General features: G+C 37.1%; 2 protein-coding genes across 3 annotated transcripts; both read right to left on the minus strand.

Annotated features, from left to right (window-relative positions):
- Positions 1-575: 575 nt before the first annotated feature.
- Positions 576-3,378, minus strand: LOC112165475 (probable WRKY transcription factor 31). The gene is made up of 6 exons (XM_024301996.2): positions 2,977-3,378; positions 2,773-2,880; positions 2,536-2,691; positions 2,013-2,432; positions 1,541-1,654; positions 576-1,273 (listed from the first exon to the last, which is right to left on the minus strand). The coding sequence occupies exons 1-6, from the start codon at positions 3,169-3,171 to the stop codon at positions 638-640; spliced, it is 1,629 nt and encodes a 542-aa protein (XP_024157764.1). The 5' UTR covers positions 3,172-3,378; the 3' UTR covers positions 576-637.
- A 9,781-nt stretch (positions 3,379-13,159) lies between these two features.
- On the minus strand, positions 13,160-18,415 carry LOC112201953 (splicing factor, suppressor of white-apricot homolog). Of its 2 annotated transcripts, none has more exons than XM_040519396.1 (4): positions 17,997-18,415; positions 16,719-16,878; positions 15,460-16,269; positions 13,160-14,786 (listed from the first exon to the last, which is right to left on the minus strand). In XM_040519396.1, the coding sequence occupies exons 1-4, from the start codon at positions 18,284-18,286 to the stop codon at positions 13,290-13,292; spliced, it is 2,757 nt and encodes a 918-aa protein (XP_040375330.1). In that variant the 5' UTR covers positions 18,287-18,415; the 3' UTR covers positions 13,160-13,289. The 2 variants fall into 2 exon arrangements, with proteins under 2 accessions (XP_040375330.1, XP_024198644.1); XM_024342876.2 differs by having other exon boundaries at positions 16,719-16,876; positions 17,989-18,415.
- Between the last annotated feature and the right edge of the window lie 242 nt (positions 18,416-18,657).

Below are 18,657 nucleotides of genomic sequence, written 5' to 3' on the forward strand. Positions count from 1 at the left end.
TTCTTCTAGGGCCAATGGTCCTGCAATGTCATTTTGGTTAGTGAAGCAATTTAATGAAACACAGAGTTTCATATGACGTTGGCTTTTAAGCTCTCTCAATTAATCTTCTAACTTAAGAAGTAAACTCTTTAATCACCACAAGTGATCGAGTTTGTAAGAGCTTCCAAATGTGGTACCCCCACACTAAGGTTCAAATTTCACCGATGCTGATTGGAATTAAATCTCAATCTATTCTTGATAGTCATGACATGACCCCTCCCTCCAGGGCAAGGATTAGTCTATAGCTCTAGAAAGCTTTTGAAGATACCATGTGATCTCGATAAAAAAATATTAAAAACAAATAAACAAACAAACTAGCCTTATAAATTAAAACTAAAATCATCTCATTGTGGAAAAAGTGAATGTCTCAACGCCTTTAGGTATACGCCTCACCAGTCAGCCACAAATGCCTCACCTCATGCTTTCGCGTTTGAAAACATTGTTCCAAATTACTGTTTGTAAAAATAAGTTTGTATGTCGTATTATATCATTAATTTCTTAAGTTGTTAAGGACTATACAACACTACACGATTGAATTGAAAATGAAATCAACAAGAATCTTTATTTCTCTGATCAAGTGAAATAAAATGATTGATGTTCATGTATTGTCATCACTGCTGTTTCTTGTAGTAATGTTGGAACTGTTGGTATTGTTGTTTGAATGAACATTATTCCCAATGATAGAGGTGATGGCTGCCACTAGAGCTGCTGTGAAATTAGGATCAGCTGTGATGGCTGCCGTAGCTGCACTCACTTTGTCAGCCAGGATTGAGTGATTTGAAGTAGCGTCCAATCCCCGAAAGCCATCGAGAAGGGAAAGTTTTGATTCGTTGTTGCAAAGGGCATGGCCTAAAGCATGTGGCAGAGGCATGTTTTGAGAAAAATTTGGTAATTGGTTCAGTGCCATAGTCTCTGATGAAGTAGCTGGAGAGCGAGTGAGGTCCAATGTAACCGTGGGAAACGGGGCTGAAGCTGAAAGAGTTGCAAAGCTTGGTGGGCAATTTGGTAGCTGTGGATGATGAATAGCTGTTCTCTGTAAGAAAGTGTTTGATGATGAGTTTATTAGGGCATGGTGAGGATGATGATCAGCACTGGGCATTGAGCCGGAGAGTAGCATTGATGCTGCTGCTGATGTAGTAGATGCCATAGCCATTGCAGTAGGTGGGAGCGGGTGGTTGTGTTGCCCTTCGTAAGTAGTTATGAGTATGGTTTTGTCTTCTGCACATCTTTGTACCTGAAATTAGGAGCCAAAATGTAAAAGGTTACAAACTTACATATCAGGTATAACAGTTGACAAATATGCTAGGTTTATGAGTATCTTTTACTTGGGTAATTCTACATTGTCAGGCTTAGGTCAAGAAAAATATGTCAAACACTGATACATCTTATTCACATCAAAGTTAATCAGATTGATAATCTATCGATACAACATATGCAGTAGATCAATATTAACTAGTACTGTCCTTAAGTCTTAGAACAAATGGAGCATATATGTAAGTACCTGTTTTCGAACTGGGCAACCAGTTCCCATGGTACAACGATAATAAGCCCTAGGGCAAGGGTTCCCTTTAGCCATTTTCTGACCATACTTTCTCCATTGGCATCCATCAGATATCTGCAAGATTTTAATATTATATCTGAATCAAATCTACTGTTTTTGACCTTAATAGAGAAACTGGTGGTCAGCAAAATGATAAGTACTACAAGCTAGCTAGCCTGTATATTTGACTTTCTGCAAATTGGAAATCAACAATAGGAGAGAGAGAGAGAGAGAGAGAGAGAGAGAGAGAGAGAGAACAACCAAGTTTGAAAAGTTATCTCATACACTTGCATATTGCACGTGTGCCTTTTGGTGAAACCGGATTCATTTTATTTGGTAACAAATTTATCCGAGTTGCAGACTAGCTAGTACTGATATATAGTTAATGTCTACTCTACGGCCTAATCAGTGATTCAGTTTCAGTGTAACTTACCATGGAAGCTTCAGATCGTGCTCGAACAGAAACACGAGCTTTCTTGATCATGGACATGGTTTCTTCAGAGGCCTGATGATCAACGTCAGCGTCTCCGGAATTCAACTTGGGAATTTTCTTAGGAACCCAACCAGGACTCCCAGCTTGAAATTCTTGTCGTTCCGGGCTATCTTCAGCACCCGCAGAAGTTCTTTTACTGCCCCTATGAACTGTACTCTTGCAGTGATCCATTGACTCAACGATGGGAGGAGAAAGAGAACAATCGTTATTAGATCTAACCATATCCAATGAAGAGTGTGAAACAAGCTCATTTTTCTCATGATGAGTGATATTTGCAGCCCTGCCCATATCCATAAATTGTCTAGGAACAATATTGTTCATTATCTGCTTCTCTTCTGGTGCTGATCCATTTATGACCATCTAAACAAACCCGTGAGCATTTATGATACTTATTAATTTAACTAATTTAAATTACATAAAATGATGATTATAATCGTAGAAAAACTATAGGTTAATTTATTACCTTGTGTTGTTGTACTGATTGATTTTGCTGGCGTTGCATGAATTCCACGAGATGCACTTGCAAGCTCTTGTAATTGTTGTTCACCTGAGTAATCATAACTCTCAACCGTTGATTCTCTACGTTCATACGGCCCAATTCAGCTTGAACAACTTCTAGCTGCACCAAATTAGTTTCGAACTATATTATTTCAAAACCCTAGATTTATAATTAGCTCGAAACAAAAAGCCGAATTATTACCTCACTTATTGTTTGTTTGTGATCTTCCATGCTATGGGATGTTGATCCATCATCCGTAGATGATTTATCGCTGGTACTCGTATATGTGGTTAGAAGATTTAAACCAGTCTGGACCACGAAAACAAACACCCAATAAAAGCAGTAAGAAAAAATTAAAGAAAACATACAGATCAAAATTGAACTAGCTAGTTTGCATATATTTACATCTAGATGGTTTTCATGAGCCATGTCTTCTTTAACTTCAAGGGTTTGATCTGTTTCTTTCAGACAACCCTTGTGATGATCAGCAAAGAAGTCCAGTTCATCATGAACCACCCGCTTCCCATCCGCGGTCGCCGGAGACAACACATGCTCAATTCTGGAGCTATGAATCGAATGGTCACTAGCAGCTGGATCCATGATCGATCTCCCGATCTGTCTCTATATGGTTGGTACGTGACTAACTTGAATCAAATCAAATCTATATTGTAATCTGTAAGAATGGCAAAGAGATGAGATGAGACCCTGGTAGGAATATTGGAGAAGAAAGAACATATATTAGGTGTGTGAAGAGCAGTCCTCCTTTGTCCTTAAATATTTCAAGGGAAGAGAGAGAGAGAGAGTGAAGATTGAAGTCTTAAGAGGTGCAACAGACCCGGCTTTAAAAGGGTTTGGTTTGACTAAGACCAACACATTGTGATTAGAGATCTCAGAGACTACTCTCATGAGGTCAGCTGGTGCGTCAAGTCACCACGTGTCATAACATTCTCAACACTCACCAGAGAGAGAGAGAGAGAGACTTTCGACTGTTAGCTACACAGAAGAAGAAAAATGAGGTTACAGGAAAATATTCCAGTGTTTTTGATAAATTAACCAACTCTTTTTTGTTTATTGCACAACACAACGATAATGAAGGTGATTTTATACAAGGACAAAAAGGAAAATGTAAATTAAATGTTGAAGATTATTGGTAAGCTAGTCGACATACACGTACGTGCTGGCTCCATCCAAAGTCGGATTTTCCTTGGTCTACCTGCTCCTCTAGTCCGAGACATTCTACACTTACCTGGACTCTTTCCGCAACTGCTTCACATATCATTGGAAGCAAATTTTGTGGCCGATGATTTTTGATAAGATGTAGACTTTGACTCCATCGGTGCCTTGGATCCAAAATTGTTGTTCTCTTTAGTGACCAGAAAGACAATTTGGTATATATTAACTTCTGTCTGATCTACATACTGATCATTTCTGAAATCGAGAGAACGTACATCTAATTAGCTTTTCCATTGGTAATGAACTCTTTTCATTATATATAATTAGGGTTTGTGGCTAGCTACAAGTTGTACCATTCCCAAATAGTACTTGTGGAAATTTTGAATTCCTATCTTTGACAAATAGGAATGGCAAATCAAACTGGTTGAAATTAAGGTAATTTCGTTGGAGAGAGATCATAGCTAGTAGAAAAGCTAGTGAGAGATCTACGTGTGTAGTGTGTCAAAGCCAGAAGTGAGTTTGACTAATTCCATAGATGCAGACGTCCTATTGGTCCGGCGCAATCCATGTGCAGGAAGAGAAAACTAGAAAAGGCCGGGCAGCATAGTCAACGATAAAGACGGCCAGACTTCCTGACTTGCCTCCCACATACATTTTTTTTTGACTGCCCACGTTTTAGATCAGACAAACTAAACATGTTTGTAACTTCTGTTTTTCTCATATGTAAACTAAAATTACAGAAGGATTATAACTCTAAAGTATCATAATTCAATTCCTTAAAAAAATATATAAATAAACAAAAATAAAAAAACTCTAAAGTATCATAACGGAGTACTTAATATCGTCAAGTTCTTTATTTATTTAAAAGAAATAATTTATAAAAAGTTAAGCACTGTACCAGTTTCAATTAAGTTATTTGATAAAAAAAAAAGTTTGATTTTTTGCTTCTTCAGATCATATGCTGAAGAAAAAAACAAATTCATCAGGTCTTATTTCTATATTAATATATGGTGATTGATTTTGGTTCTTTGATTTTCATATCCTAACCTTTTAGCTCTTTTTTTTGTTTTTTTTTTGTTTTTTTGAGATGATCTCTGAAAGAAAATCTATAAAATAAGTAGTTCGAATTATGAAAATCTATATAAAATTTTTTGAAATCTGAAAGTGATTGAACGAGCACCTAGATTCACCGATAAAATGAACTTAAAATTTTAGAAATTAGGATAGCATGTTCAAACTTAATGTAATGAATCAAACAAAAGGGCGTTCCAATCAGTTACAATAGTATTACTAATTAATGTCACTAGCTCAATGATTAGGAAGGTCTGCATGAAGTTAAATGTGCTTGAACATCTCTGAAAATGGGGCCTCATATCATGAAACTTTAATCATCTCCTTTTGATTTTATTAAGCACCATGAAGATATTAGTCATGAAGTGAAAACGAATCTATGTTCAACCTAAAACTTTCTATTCTATTATATACACTAGTTTTTTACGTACTTAAGCGTATGGATAAAAATACTCCTTCATTTAGTAATATTTTCCACCACTTGAGAGTATGTATGAAAAGATCACCTTTTTTTTTAAAGGCTTGGATCACCTTTTATTGACCAAGTATAACACCATTACATCGGATCATGCAAATGATCCAAGTCAAAAACTACAAAAGGACGTAACTTAATTTGATATTCTTATCTTATCTTCTGTAGTCACGGCCTTCTCACTTATTTTCTATCTTGATTATTCTTCTTGCCCATAATTGTAATGATGAATGTTCAAATATCACGGAAAAGCTGTCGAGAAATTTATCATTTGAAATCTCAAATCTGAGACTGCAGCAGACGCGTACCAGACACACAGCAGGACTTAGACTTGAAAATTAGGGAAACGCACGAGCATACACATTGCACAGTACCAATGAAAACAGTCTTCATTTTTGTTTCCAATTTGGCTCCGACCATCTCTGCATGCATGCATGTATGGCTCAAAATCTTTTGGCTTTTGATGGCTACTTTTCTTCATTTTAGGCAGTTTATTTCTGCAATAGTATTGAGCAAATATTGATAATCCTGTGGTCAAAGCAAAAGGGATCGGTAATATTTTATTGACATGCAATAAGGTTATTGATCCGGGGTGCTTAACTCATGCCACATGCAAGTTTTAAACTTAACATAATAAGTTGAATCTCCACCCCATTTTCCCGCTCCTCCCTCTTTTCACTCACCTAAATGGGATAAAGCTAATAAAGGTTATTTTTTTTCACCGGAAAACCATACCCATGTCCTCGATTGTTGTCAGACATTTCGCTTCTCTGTAACTTCATCGCAGCTCCGGCTAATCGGCTGCCGTGCTTGCTGCTTCTATCTCGTCCGGCCGGAGGCTGTTCTCGGTGTCCGTCACCACTAAGGTCCTTCGCCGTCTCCGGCCCCGCTAGCGACACCTTCATGGCTAATTCGGTAATATCATCATCATCATTATCCTTGGACGTTAAGTCGTTCATTCCGATCTCGCCGTCATCGTCTTCCTGTTCGACGACGGCTTCCAATTCGTTGCTTCCCTCATCAAAATCTGTATGTTCACCGGCGCCGACTAGTACTTGAACTACGAGGAAAAAGACCTGTGGTGTTGATTTTGTGGCGGCGGCGACTTCGGAATTGTGGTGGCGGCTGATTCGAGAGAGAGAGAGAGAGAGAGAGAGAGAGATAGGAGAGATAGAGGGCATTTGTAATTCATTAATTACATCGAGGATAAAATTGTTATTTTACCTTAAATTGTGTCGGTGGGAATAAAATTTTGTTGCTAGTGTAAAAGTAAGATAATTTTAGTTTATTTTGGTGCTTTGGATCAAGGACTTTAATTTAATAAACATCTCTAGTGCAGGCGTGCCACGTGGCGATACGCCCAGCCAATCAGTGCTTATGTTGGGGGGTGTTGTGGGTATTTCATTTTAGTTAAACATGGATAGTTTCATAATACAATTTAAATAGAGAAATATGATTGGCTGGGCGTACCACGTGGCTGGTACGTTCGCCCTACCTAAAAATTTCTCACTAAACGATAGGTGGAGTTGAGCATCATTAATACTTAGTACCAATTTTGAGTTCTTCAACGGTTAAGAAGTTCCTTTAAAAAATTATAATAAAAAACTCGAGCAAATTTTCTCTGGAAAATTATCAGCAAGAGCAATGAGCGGTCAGATTATTATTTTTTGTTTGGTCCTCGTTTTTCTTCTACTTATGCGTTTTGCTCATTCAACTCATTTTAGTTGTGAAGATGACTTCTAGTATTAGTGTAGCTGGTATTTTTATCTTAAATTTTGTGGGTGCTCACAGTTTGCTGGTTGAAAATGCTTTGATCATATTTTTCCGGATTGCAACTTTGGCAATCGAGTCAAATTTAAATCCGAATAGAATTCGGCTAACTTCTAGAGATAACTTTATAAAGAGTTAACACTTCTAATTAGTGATAGGTCTGAAATTGACAAATTGTAGAAGTTTATTTAATGTCTATATTTATTTTTATTGCAAATAACAAATTATCTGCATGATAGATGAGTAATTGAACAGACTACTTCCATTTATTCATCCATCTCAAGATTTAATTTAAAATTAGGCAAACATATGTATCCGAGTTATATGTGATGACTTTGAAAAAGTCACCATAGTGTGTCTATTTTCACACAAACCATAACCAGCAGCCACCTCAAACGTCAACAGCATTATCACAATCAAGCCTAAACTTTAATGGCAAAAAATCTGTAAGTGTTGAAACTTGACCAGCTTATTAGTTATATATGTTGAGCCTATTTTATAAACAAGAATCTTGATTATAGTGAACCAAAATATAAGGATATAGTAACTTGACTGAGTAGATGACATAAGATATTTAGTGTCATTGGCATTACTACTTCCATAGCAACAAAATTTGTAGTGTCAAAAAAGTGGAAATGGGGGGTTCAAGGTTAGGTCGGATATTAAAGAAAGAGAGTTTATAGAGTTTGAAATAGAAATGAGTAGAATTTAATAAGACAGCATGGAGGGAGCCGGAAAACATTGAAGAAAAGAGCATACTGCAATATGATACCTTGGACAGTGAAATATTTACAAATAGGGGAGCCTATTTAGACCAAGGAGGTGGCTAGCTAGATCAAGAGGCTACATATCGATATATTAGTAGGTTTTTGAATTAGGTGCGAAAGATGTACTTCATTGGAGATGCTCTACCTTAATTAATTAGCCAAGAAAACGAGGGGGTCACGTAGACGGAGGAAGAAGGACAGAGAGATCGAGATGGATCAATGATGCATATGATGGTTGTTTTGCCATTTGCTGATACTAAAAACCCGAAACCCTAATCTATAAAACCTAAGAGCTCACTATATAGTCTGAATCTTAACGTGTAAAAGCATGGTTATTTATATCATCAATTGATCGAAGTATTCAACTATAACTCTAAACCACATAATTAACCCGAAGGAAGAAGAAAGTTGTTGTAATGCTGTGGCCAGGGAGAAGAAAGTTGGACGTGACGAAGGAAGAGGAATCCCACTTGGGAAATTTCTATTAATTTTCAATCGAGAAAGTTTAAATATATCTCCTCAATTACTTAATGCACACCTCTTATATTTTTTTGTCTAATTTTTTTTATTAAACTTCCAGCTATGTCCCTTCTCATGAAATAAATTTAATCGGCTATATATCTTAAATTTTTATTTAATACATTCTTTTACTATAATTTTTTAATTTATTGTGAAATTAATTGCTAATTAATTCGGTCACATATCAATAAGGTAATTACTAATTGCCTTTCTTCTTTCTCACATCAATGAGGTTGGTATATCGCTAGAAGATTGAATAACTTAACTTTCTTACCTTTGTTGTTCTTCAAGTTAATGTCTCTAAGATTTTACAAGATTCCATATATGTCAATATCTTCATGATCCATATAGTCATGGTTAATATTAAAATTGGTAAAGAATGAGCGATGGTGGTTGTTTGGCAAACGAAGTGATTGATGATGATGTATTCATATATGCAAGATATATTTGATGGTTTTAGAGCATCTTTAGCAGACTCTCTATTCTGGCTCATTGGCTATTTTGGAGAGCATGTTTAGCTTTTGATATATTTTAGTAGCTGCACCAGACTCCTAAATGGCTCTTCATTATAACTTTTTGCTATCTCGCTCCTAAATATAGAGAGCGAGATGAGGCTATTCATAATTTAATGCATTTCTTTTGAGTAATTTTATATAATTTATAAATACATTTAAACTATTTAATCTTCACTTAAAAAATAATATAAATTCAAAACTAGCTAAAATAGATAGCACTGATACAGACGTATTTCTAAAGTGACTAGCCAAAATAAGTTTTTAGCTACTTTGGCTAAAATTTGACTCAAAAATGGCTAACATTGTTAAAGATGCTCTTATAATCTCTTTAAATATGTTTCAACCAATTTGGTTGCTTGCTAGTTGCTAGTTCTTCACGTGGACTACAATTATTACATTTGTCAATGACGTTCACGTATGATCTTGCAGAGAGATCGATTGTATCGTAAAGACGAGGGGAAAATTTAACCCATAAGAAAATATTTTATTAATATTTTTATATATAAAGCATTTTATTTTTGTAGATTCTTCTTCATTTATAGTTATTATTTATTTATTCATGAGGAGGGTATAGAAGGAAGTTTGATGTCAAACAAATATAGGGGATGTGCATTAAGTAATTGGAGGTGTGTATATAAAACTTCTCCTTGAACCAAAACATAAAATAAAAATAAAGATTAGAGTGAACTAGCTAGGTCCAAAGACTATGTTCAAAGTACCCCATCGATATGAATTCCTTGGCTAGCAAGTATAAGCTAGGTTAGCGCTGTTACAACATTATTTTCAAGGGCAGGTAGTCGTTGATACTTGGGGCAATATGGGATCAAACCCTACATATTTATTTTATTGCTACTTCAAAGTTTTTGTCCTTGACCAACTAATTAGTCAAAGATCCCAACCATGACTCTATTATTGCCGCGCAGAGGCCCACGACTACTAGAAACACATGTATATATCTATAGCAGTTGGTACATCTCTGTTTGTCAAAAATCTCGAGCAGTCGTCGTTGATTGACTAGGAACATTTACCTCGGAAGTACTATTGTGTTGTTCATCTTGACGTAGGATAATAAGCTAGAGACCATCATTTCCAGCTAACCCTAACCCTAACGTTTCGTGCTCGTCGAGTTCGGATCGAATTTGGCATCCCGGTGGTTTAATTGATGGAGTAGCCACCCTGCCCCACCCCCACCCCCACAGCCTTTTCAAACTATATATTAACACTCCCGGCCTCCAAGTTGATCATATCGATCAAGCAACATAAACCACCAGCTGCGTGCTAATAGTAGGGCTAGCTAGCTAGCTTGGTGGCGACGGCTAAAGATTAAACATCACCTTTTTGCACAAGAAAGGGTACTATAGTCAATCGATAATTATTCTGCACACCCTCCTTCTATCGAGAGACTAGAGCCTAGACCTAAATTATGTTTCCATGAAATTAATTCAACTTAAATTACGTGCTTGGTAGGATACTTTACATTTACACTAGAATTCAAGCAGCTTCAGTACCCGTCCTAGCTGCGCAATTTAGATTGTTCAAACTGCCTTTTTTTCTTTTCTTTTTTTGCATATATACAAGAAAATTAATTGAGCAGTGCTATAGACACCAAAAAGTAATACCGAATTACATGGCGTTTGAGTTAGCGTCTTACGTGTCATGACATTCAATTTAATAATTTCCAGCAAATTTAATTGATTTTATCTAAAAAACCTAATTAATCAGCAAAAAAGAAGAACGTGGTTCACCAAACAACCAAATCTGCTACCGCCCTTCCTCAAACAAAACAACCACATCTACGAAATCAAAAGAGCAAATAAATCTAAAGAATAGCGCAAAGAAATTACATCAAATCTAGGAGACTGTATATATAATAGTACAACTATTTATTTCTCCCTCTAACAATATAAGAATTCATATTAAATTCATTTGAAACTCATTTAAAACCCATGCAGTAGAGATGGATCTGGCCATCAATTGAAAATCACCATTTCTTATTTACTCCATCACTACATATCTCTATTTCCAGCAGGATGAAATCCACCACCACTAACAGTGTATAATAGATCATTATTCAATTACCAATGAACTAATGAATTAAGCCATACACAACTTTGTATTCTATTTACTCTGTTTTGGTTGATCGCCTTCTCCTACAGTTGCGTGTTAAAGTCTCCATGATTTAAAGGGTTGGTTTAGGGTTTTTCATTCCTTTTGTTGTTGTTTATCATATACAATTTTTTTCTAATTAAACAACAATAACTTTTAATTAGTGATCTTTCCATTTTAAAGAATAAAAATAAAATATAAGAATACATGTTAAAAATAGTTTGATGATATGGCACCTGCCACCAAGGTTTTAAATATCTATGATATTTCCGATATCTCCTTTTTTCAACGGACCGATATATCTTGGGGGTAAATATCTTATTTTCTACCGTTTCTGCGAAATTTCTCCGACATCGTCAAATATCCCTGATATATTAGATATTTGCGATATATCCCTGATAAAGTGAAGAATTATCTGTAAAATTTGATATAAAATAATAATAATAATAATAATAATAATAATAATAATAATAATAATAATAATAATAATAATAAATAAATAAATAAATAAATAAACTCAGTAATTCTCTAAATGAAAATCTGTGTGAATAGAGATCTCTTCAAGGCAAATCTGAGTGAGGAGAAATCCATTCAAGGTGAATCTAGGGGAGTAGAAAATCCCCTCAAGGCAAATCTAGGTGAGGAAAAAAAAATCCCTTCAAGGCGAATCTAGGTGAGGAGAAATAGCCTTAAGGAGATTTTGGGTGAGAAATAATTCTCTAAATGCAAATCTGTGTAAGGAGAGATTTGGTACTGTGTAGTTTGTGACTATGTCTATAACTCTGTATGTAGTTTGTAACTCTGTAGTTGAATAATAGAAAGAAGATAAAGGTTAAATTATTCAAATGAGGCCAAATGATATTGCAAAAGGAAGTCAAGACCTCTTCCACAAGTTGTAGAAACTGCAACTATAATGCTGGAATCAACGTAGAGAGAGTCTTATCTGAAGAAGTTGTTAAAAACCCAGAAGATAATTCATATAGTGATGATGCGTGGGGTGGTACAGCAACTCCAGATAGTTATGATGATGGTGGAGATGGTGGAAGCGGAACAGGTGGTGGAGGTGAAAGATATAAATATGGACAATCTTCTATGGATGGAGGATTAAACCAATTTACCTGTGAAGATAATTTTGATCATACCACCCAAGATGAAGACCACGGAGTGAGAACAGCTGATTATGGTGCTCAAGAGAAGACCCGATATGGGAGAAAGACTAGAGGTGCAACTAATGATCAAATTACCCCATCTGATGTTTCTTCAATTGCCTTAAGTTTTGACTCTATCAGTTTAAGCACAGAGCGCAGTGGGATCTCAATTGAATCTCATGAAGGCAACAATCAATTTGGTTATGATGCTTATAGATATAATCAATATGGAGAAGTATATGATCAGTCATCCAGTTGGATTCATCCTTATTATCTTTTATAGGGGAAACAGTCGGCAGCTCTAAAGAGATCTATAACTATCATGTTCATCACTACAATTCGCACTATATGGGTCATATGTCTTGGTCTGATTATTGCATTTTCGTAGACAAGCGAGCGGTTTTTCAACTGCCTAGAGTCTCTTTTTGGATGTAGATGAAGTTGACATTTATATGTATTTATATGTAATTCTAAATTTTTAATAAATTGACTTTTTTCAAAAACGATATATTTTCTCCTCTATCTCCGAATCTCCCTTTTTCAAAGTACCAATAGATATGAATATACCAATATTTAAAACCTTGCCTGCCACATAATTTGGTATTGGTATTTGGTATAATTATTTGGGATCTCAAGTATTTTTTGAATTAATTTACTTGCTGCTCAGTGGTGTTAGCTCAGTGGTTAGAGCACCTACTACCTATGTACGAAGTCATGGGTTTGAGTCACCATGGGGGCATGAGTAAAACCTTTTGATCCTTTTTTTTACTTAGTTGCAGGCAAGTTTCTTCTCCAAATCAATCTTTAAAAAAGCCAAAAGATCGCTAGTGAACAATCGATCCAGCAGATCATTTGTTTGATAGGAGAAAAAGAAAAGTTACCCTATTGTCATTCGAGCTAACTTTGCAATATACCAATGTAGATTCTTTCGTCTCTCTCTATAAAATGCTTCATGGGGTCACTGTAAGATGAGGCTGAAGCCTGGATATACATCTCATCTCGCAAGGACTAGGATGCAAAAGCCCGCAGGCAGTTTGAAACTGGCAGTTTGAAACTAGTAACAGAAACTGAAGTGAAATCCTAACTCAAAAGGAATCAGAATTACACTAATGTTCATGATTCTATCTACGCAGATAGATTACTGTTTTTACACCAAAGGAAAACAAATTCATGCTTCTTACAACGTTGCCATCAACATGGCTCGAATTTTGGCCCTAAGATCATCTGAAACCACAGTGCCACCCGAAGGCTGAGATGGAGCTCTTCCAACCTCATCTGATTTTGAAATATCCACAGAAGCTTCTCTACTAGCAATACCGCCCCCACTAGCTATTGATTGCTCCGACTTTAAAATGATCTCTCCTTCCTCTAATTCCATGTCTTTTTCAGATTCAGGTTCCCTATGCTTTACAGTTGTCCTTCGATGCCGGTGCTCATCCTCAGACGAACTACCACGATTGTGCCGACGCCGAGAATGCCGGTGCTCATCATCAGAAGAGTCACTACGCTTATGCCTACTTCGAGAAGTCCGATGCTCACTATGAATATGCTGGCGTTCAGAACGCCAATGATCATCATCAGATGAGCTATGATGCCGATGCCTTTTTGAAGGCTGATGTTCATCATCAGAGCTATTCTTCTTATGCTTACTCCGAGAGTGCTGACGCTTCTCATCAGAACTCTCATGCTTACGATGGCGCCTAGAGTCTCTATCCTTGGAAGAGGAATGCCTTTTGTGTCTGTGCCTGTCCTTACCATTGTCTGAAGAATGATGAGACCGACGCTTCTTAGAGTGCTTCTGAACCTTTTTATCTTCTTCCTTGCTCTCTTTTTCTTCGTCACTGTCATCTTCACCATCTTCTTCTTCTTCAACCCTTTTAGATAGAGTACGATAGGCCTTCTTTGATCGTCGCTCATTACACTCATCAACAGAAAATTTCTTGTCAAATTCTTCCACCTTATTTGAAACATCAACTTCCAATGGAGCTGAACTCCCTTCTCTTTCTCTGGTTGTAAGATTTAAAACCTCATTACCTGATGATGAAACTCCAGATTCTGGTGGCTCAGCAGATACGCCACGTAATGACTCAGTTTTCAATGGTGCAGATCCACCTTTTATCATGGCAGCAAACATCTTCGCTCGTTTCAATCTTTCAGCCTTTAGCTTCTGCTCTTTAGTCAAAGATGCTTCAGAGGAGTCGGCCTCACTTGCAGCTGCAAGAGCAGCCGTCTCTGCAATGGCCTTGGCAACAGGAACAGGAATGTTAGAACCTTGACCAACACCACTAGAACAATATGCCTTTTGACTTCCAGAGCTCAAATCTCGACCACCATCATTGCTAGAACCTTGACCAGCACCACTAGAAGACGGTTTTGGGAATATGTCTAAACCCGGATTCTTAATGCCTCTTGTGGCAGCCTGAAGAATAGCTGCGACTGCATCCACACTGACTCCAACTTCTGGCTGGTTTGATTTGGAAGGCAGATCATGTCCATCCTTCTTTGACTTGCCGATTACCATCTTAAATTTTTCTTTCCTGTCATAATCAAACGGTATTTCATGACCAGCAGATCCAGAGGAGAGGGCATCACTTCCCTTGGTGGATTTCTTGTCCACCTCACGCCCAGCCGATTCTTGCTTCTCAGAAACTAAGTGCTTGCCGTGTAATTTGGACTGTAAAAAAGGGCAGGACATGAGTATCAGTAATGCAGGGGACAGTCAGAACATCAAAAAGAAGGACCTAATCCAAGGACTGAAAGAAACAATGATTACCAATAAAAACTAGAACTACAAACAATTACCATTAATCATACTGTTACTGGCAACTCACAACATCTAAATACATGTATTGTTATCAAGCAATTATCCCAAGCACATAAAATCATCAGCATAAATACAAATCTACTTAAGCAGTGTTGAGTAGCTGCTAACTAAAAAGACGATTGCGAATCCAACAGCTTTTATGATGTGCATGTGCATTCTTTTAATGCGTATAGGAGCTCTTTTCCAATATACATTATTAAAAATTAAAAAAAATTAAAAAATTCCAGCTATTCATCACAATTTACACAGCACGCAGCAAGCAACATGTGCACAATACATAAATAATAATCACAAAGCAATTTATGGAAATAGGCTAATAATGCAGGATGCCACAGAGCCACATTTGTGCACTAAATAGTTGACTTTGGGGTAAATCAACAAAGAAATACTCCACACTACAAATAAGAGGCACATTTGTGCACTATATAGTTGACTTTGGGGTAAATCAACAAAGAAATACTCCACACTACAAATAAGATTACCAAGCAAAAAGCAGAAACTGCAAGGTTCTGCAGATACGCACCTCTTGAGCATCTTGGAGAACTTTCAAGTAGTAAGGATGATATTGATTAGATGGCAGAAGGAACAAAAATCTTCCCTGTTTACAGTTCTGTTCAGCCAGAATAGCTTCAAACTCTCTGCCGTTCTTTAATATGAACTCAACAATTTTCTCCACAACTCTCCTTTGATCAGATGGTGGCTCCAAAATGGGTAGTTCAACCTTCGATGCACTAGGCATAGCAGGAGCCTGTGACTTATTGGCAGCAGTAGAAAGTGATCCCGAGGCATCACTTTCTTTCTTCATCCCACTTGTGGCTCCACCTTTAACTGTGCTAGTGATACGATTATGTTTAATGAGATTAACTTTTTCCTTCAAAGGAGGACATGGAAACTTGGAAACAGTATCATTTTTCCCGGTTACATTTCCAGTAGATTCTTTCTGCTCTGACCCATGCACAGTTGCAATAATTGCATCAACAGCTTCTTGAGAGTTCAGTTTTTGCAAGTCAGATGCATCCTCAGCCATGTCATCCTCATCCTCTCCAGACCCATATACAGAACCAAGCAAAGACAATGCTCCACCTGTCTGATCAAGACCACCACTGTTTTTCTTCTCTTCCTGTGCAGAAACTCCGTGAGTATCCTGCTTCAGTAGTTCTTGGTGATCGACAAGAAACCTAAAGTATGCATGAAGGTGATGGTCAGGCATCAAGAACCCAAACATTGGATTGTCTCCCTGTTTCACCCTCAAAACAATTTCCGACTGTCCACCATGCTTGGCGACAAACGCAGCTGTTCTTGCAATGATCTGATGTATCTTTTCTGTTGGAGGCTGGAAAAAGAAAAACAGAAAAGGAAAAAAAAAAAAAACCTTCAGAACACTGAGAATTTTCAGTAAACACAGTTTGATCTCAAATGAAGTATCATAATAATTAATAGAAAACCCCAAGTTAAACCTTCTGGACCTCAAGATAAACCCCAAGATAAGCATGACGAATAAATAATATAACTCTACAAAGACACGTTTCTTCCAATTTGCTCACAAGCAGAAAGATTCAATAAGTTTCTACCATCCTAATCCCACCTGCACAGACCCTTGGTAACAAGAACTGCATGCCTGCTCCGAGCATCTGAAACTTAGACATGGTAAGCCTTAGAATAAGACATGCACCTTAGCAATTATCATCTGGCCATATTTGTTAACAATCAGACAGACAATAATTTCCCGGTCATATAAAATCGTACGTAGGCAAATAAGAAACAGGGGGGGACTGTACTTACAAGGTTTTGAATCAAACTTTCTGGCACCGGAAAGGCTGGACGAAAAACAGGCTCAGCATCATTACTCTTCTGCTCGGTTGTTTCATCTGGGTTTCCATATGCAAATGCAACAGAGTGATAGCCACCACTGTTTGGCACATCTGCATCATTACCTGCATCTGGAAAGAAAAACAATCATAATCAAAATCTTACTTTCACATAACAGTAAAGCCATTGATACACATCAGCCATTCGGCATAAAAAGTGGAGGCAAAAGAAAAGGCTCAAGTTAAATAGGAATACTCTTACTTGCGTCTTTGAGATATGAAACTGTTGCAAATTACATTCCATCCTGCAAACTGGAAAAATATTGCAAAAAGAATAACACTGATAGAAACAACAAAGGAAACTCGCATCTCACAGCCCAATCACAGGCTTGATCCCCTCCGTCATATCCAATTCCATACAAAACAAGAGGACCATTGAAGATATACCTTAAAAGACCACATCGGAATACTACCAAGTATGGAAGGGTCCATGTTTTACATGGTTTGGATTAAAGAACCAGCCCTCTCTATTTTGTAATAAATCTTCTCTATGAGACAACCTTCTTAAATATTGATGATCCAAGCAACTATCAGGTGTTGTACGTCACATAAACAAACTTAAACTAAACTCCAAATATTTGCATAACAACCAACCCAAAGGGCAAGATTACAGTCAATCTACATTTCCTATAACTAAACTTCAATATTATTTCCTCTAACTCTGCTTCATCCAAAAACAAAGTAATTCAAGTAGCATTAAGCAGGGGTCATCTTTTTAGCTTTAAATCTCTGTGGACAGATGGAACAAATTCCTACTACCGTGTTGCTGCATTCTACAAATTACAAACGGGCGAAAACATCTCCAATGAAAAAGTGCTCCTTTAGACAAATCTTATTAAGCATACGTCAAAGCAACAGAGCGGCAAGGCCTTCATGTAGCTAAAACACATGTAATTACTTCACTTGGGTTAATTTGGAAATCCTTTGAAAAACTATATCTCATTTTCCTCCTCACTCTTCTCACAAAACCAAACAAACCCTCAATATCAAACCTACTGCTCAGAGACTCTCAAGTAAAATCATCATCACCATAGCTTTTAAACAAAATTAAATAATTCAAACGCCAAGCAACCCAAACTATAAGAACTTATATAAATCATATGAAGCAGGAGACGAAATTCCTTAAATAATTTATAAAATATAAAATAAAATACAAATTTATTGACTGAGTTTAATTAATTTACCTTGTTCTTGTTCTTGTTCTTGTTCTTGTTCTTGTTCTTGTTCTTCTTCTGCTTCCTCCGACGGCGACGGCAAATCGTGGTAGCGCTCGAGATCAAGCTCGGACTCCAGCGAGGCATCGGGGTGGGGCTGACGGCGGCGCGTGCGAGGAGGCAAAGGAAGTGGGAGGAGGTGACGGACGTCGTAGCGGTCGATGAAGAGGGAGTTCCACTCGACGAGCGCGTCGGGTGAGTTGACGAACGACGCGCTGTTGTCGTCGTCGAAAAGCAGCGCGTGACGGCCAACCACCTCCAAGTCCATCGATTTTCGAACGCCGATTGGGGCGGAAGTGTGAGGTTGCAGAGAGAGAGATTGGGATTTAGGATTCAGAAGAAAAACCCCAAATGCTCATTTTTCTACTATTTTAGGCCACATTTACCATTTGGTTCGGTCTTTCCGGTTTAAAAATGTCAAGTTAAATGTTTTAAACACCATACCCGGTTCGCTATGATTCATATTGCAAAAATTTCAAACAAAATTTGTCCCAAATGATATGGCATTTTACCACGTGAAGTGAATTTCAATAATATTCACCTGGTCACTGATTGGTCAAAGAAATTATCCTCAATCATTCTTAAATACAAATCAAACAGCAGAAAGAATCATGATCAGTGAACACTGCTATTATTCTT

This window comes from Rosa chinensis, chromosome 5, assembly GCF_002994745.2.
Source record: "Rosa chinensis cultivar Old Blush chromosome 5, RchiOBHm-V2, whole genome shotgun sequence".
Taxonomy (NCBI): domain Eukaryota; kingdom Viridiplantae; phylum Streptophyta; class Magnoliopsida; order Rosales; family Rosaceae; genus Rosa; species Rosa chinensis.

Excerpts from the sequence above, each read along its gene's own strand:
- LOC112165475 (XM_024301996.2), bottom strand. The coding sequence starts at position 3,171 with ATGGATCCAGCTGCTAGTGACCATTCGATTCATAGCTCCAGAATTGAG. Across the intron at positions 2,881-2,976 it reads CTCATGAAAACCATCTAGAT|ACTGGTTTAAATCTTCTAAC; the intron begins GTAAATATATGC and ends TTCGTGGTCCAG. Across the intron at positions 1,655-2,012 it reads CACGATCTGAAGCTTCCATG|ATATCTGATGGATGCCAATG; the intron begins GTAAGTTACACT and ends AAAATCTTGCAG.
- LOC112201953 (XM_024342876.2), bottom strand. The coding sequence starts at position 18,286 with ATGGACTTGGAGGTGGTTGGCCGTCACGCGCTGCTTTTCGACGACGAC. Across the intron at positions 16,877-17,988 it reads AGAACAAGAACAAGAACAAG|ATGCAGGTAATGATGCAGAT; the intron begins GTAAATTAATTA and ends TTTTCTTTCCAG. Across the intron at positions 14,787-15,459 it reads TTCTCCAAGATGCTCAAGAG|TCCAAATTACACGGCAAGCA; the intron begins GTGCGTATCTGC and ends CCTTTTTTACAG.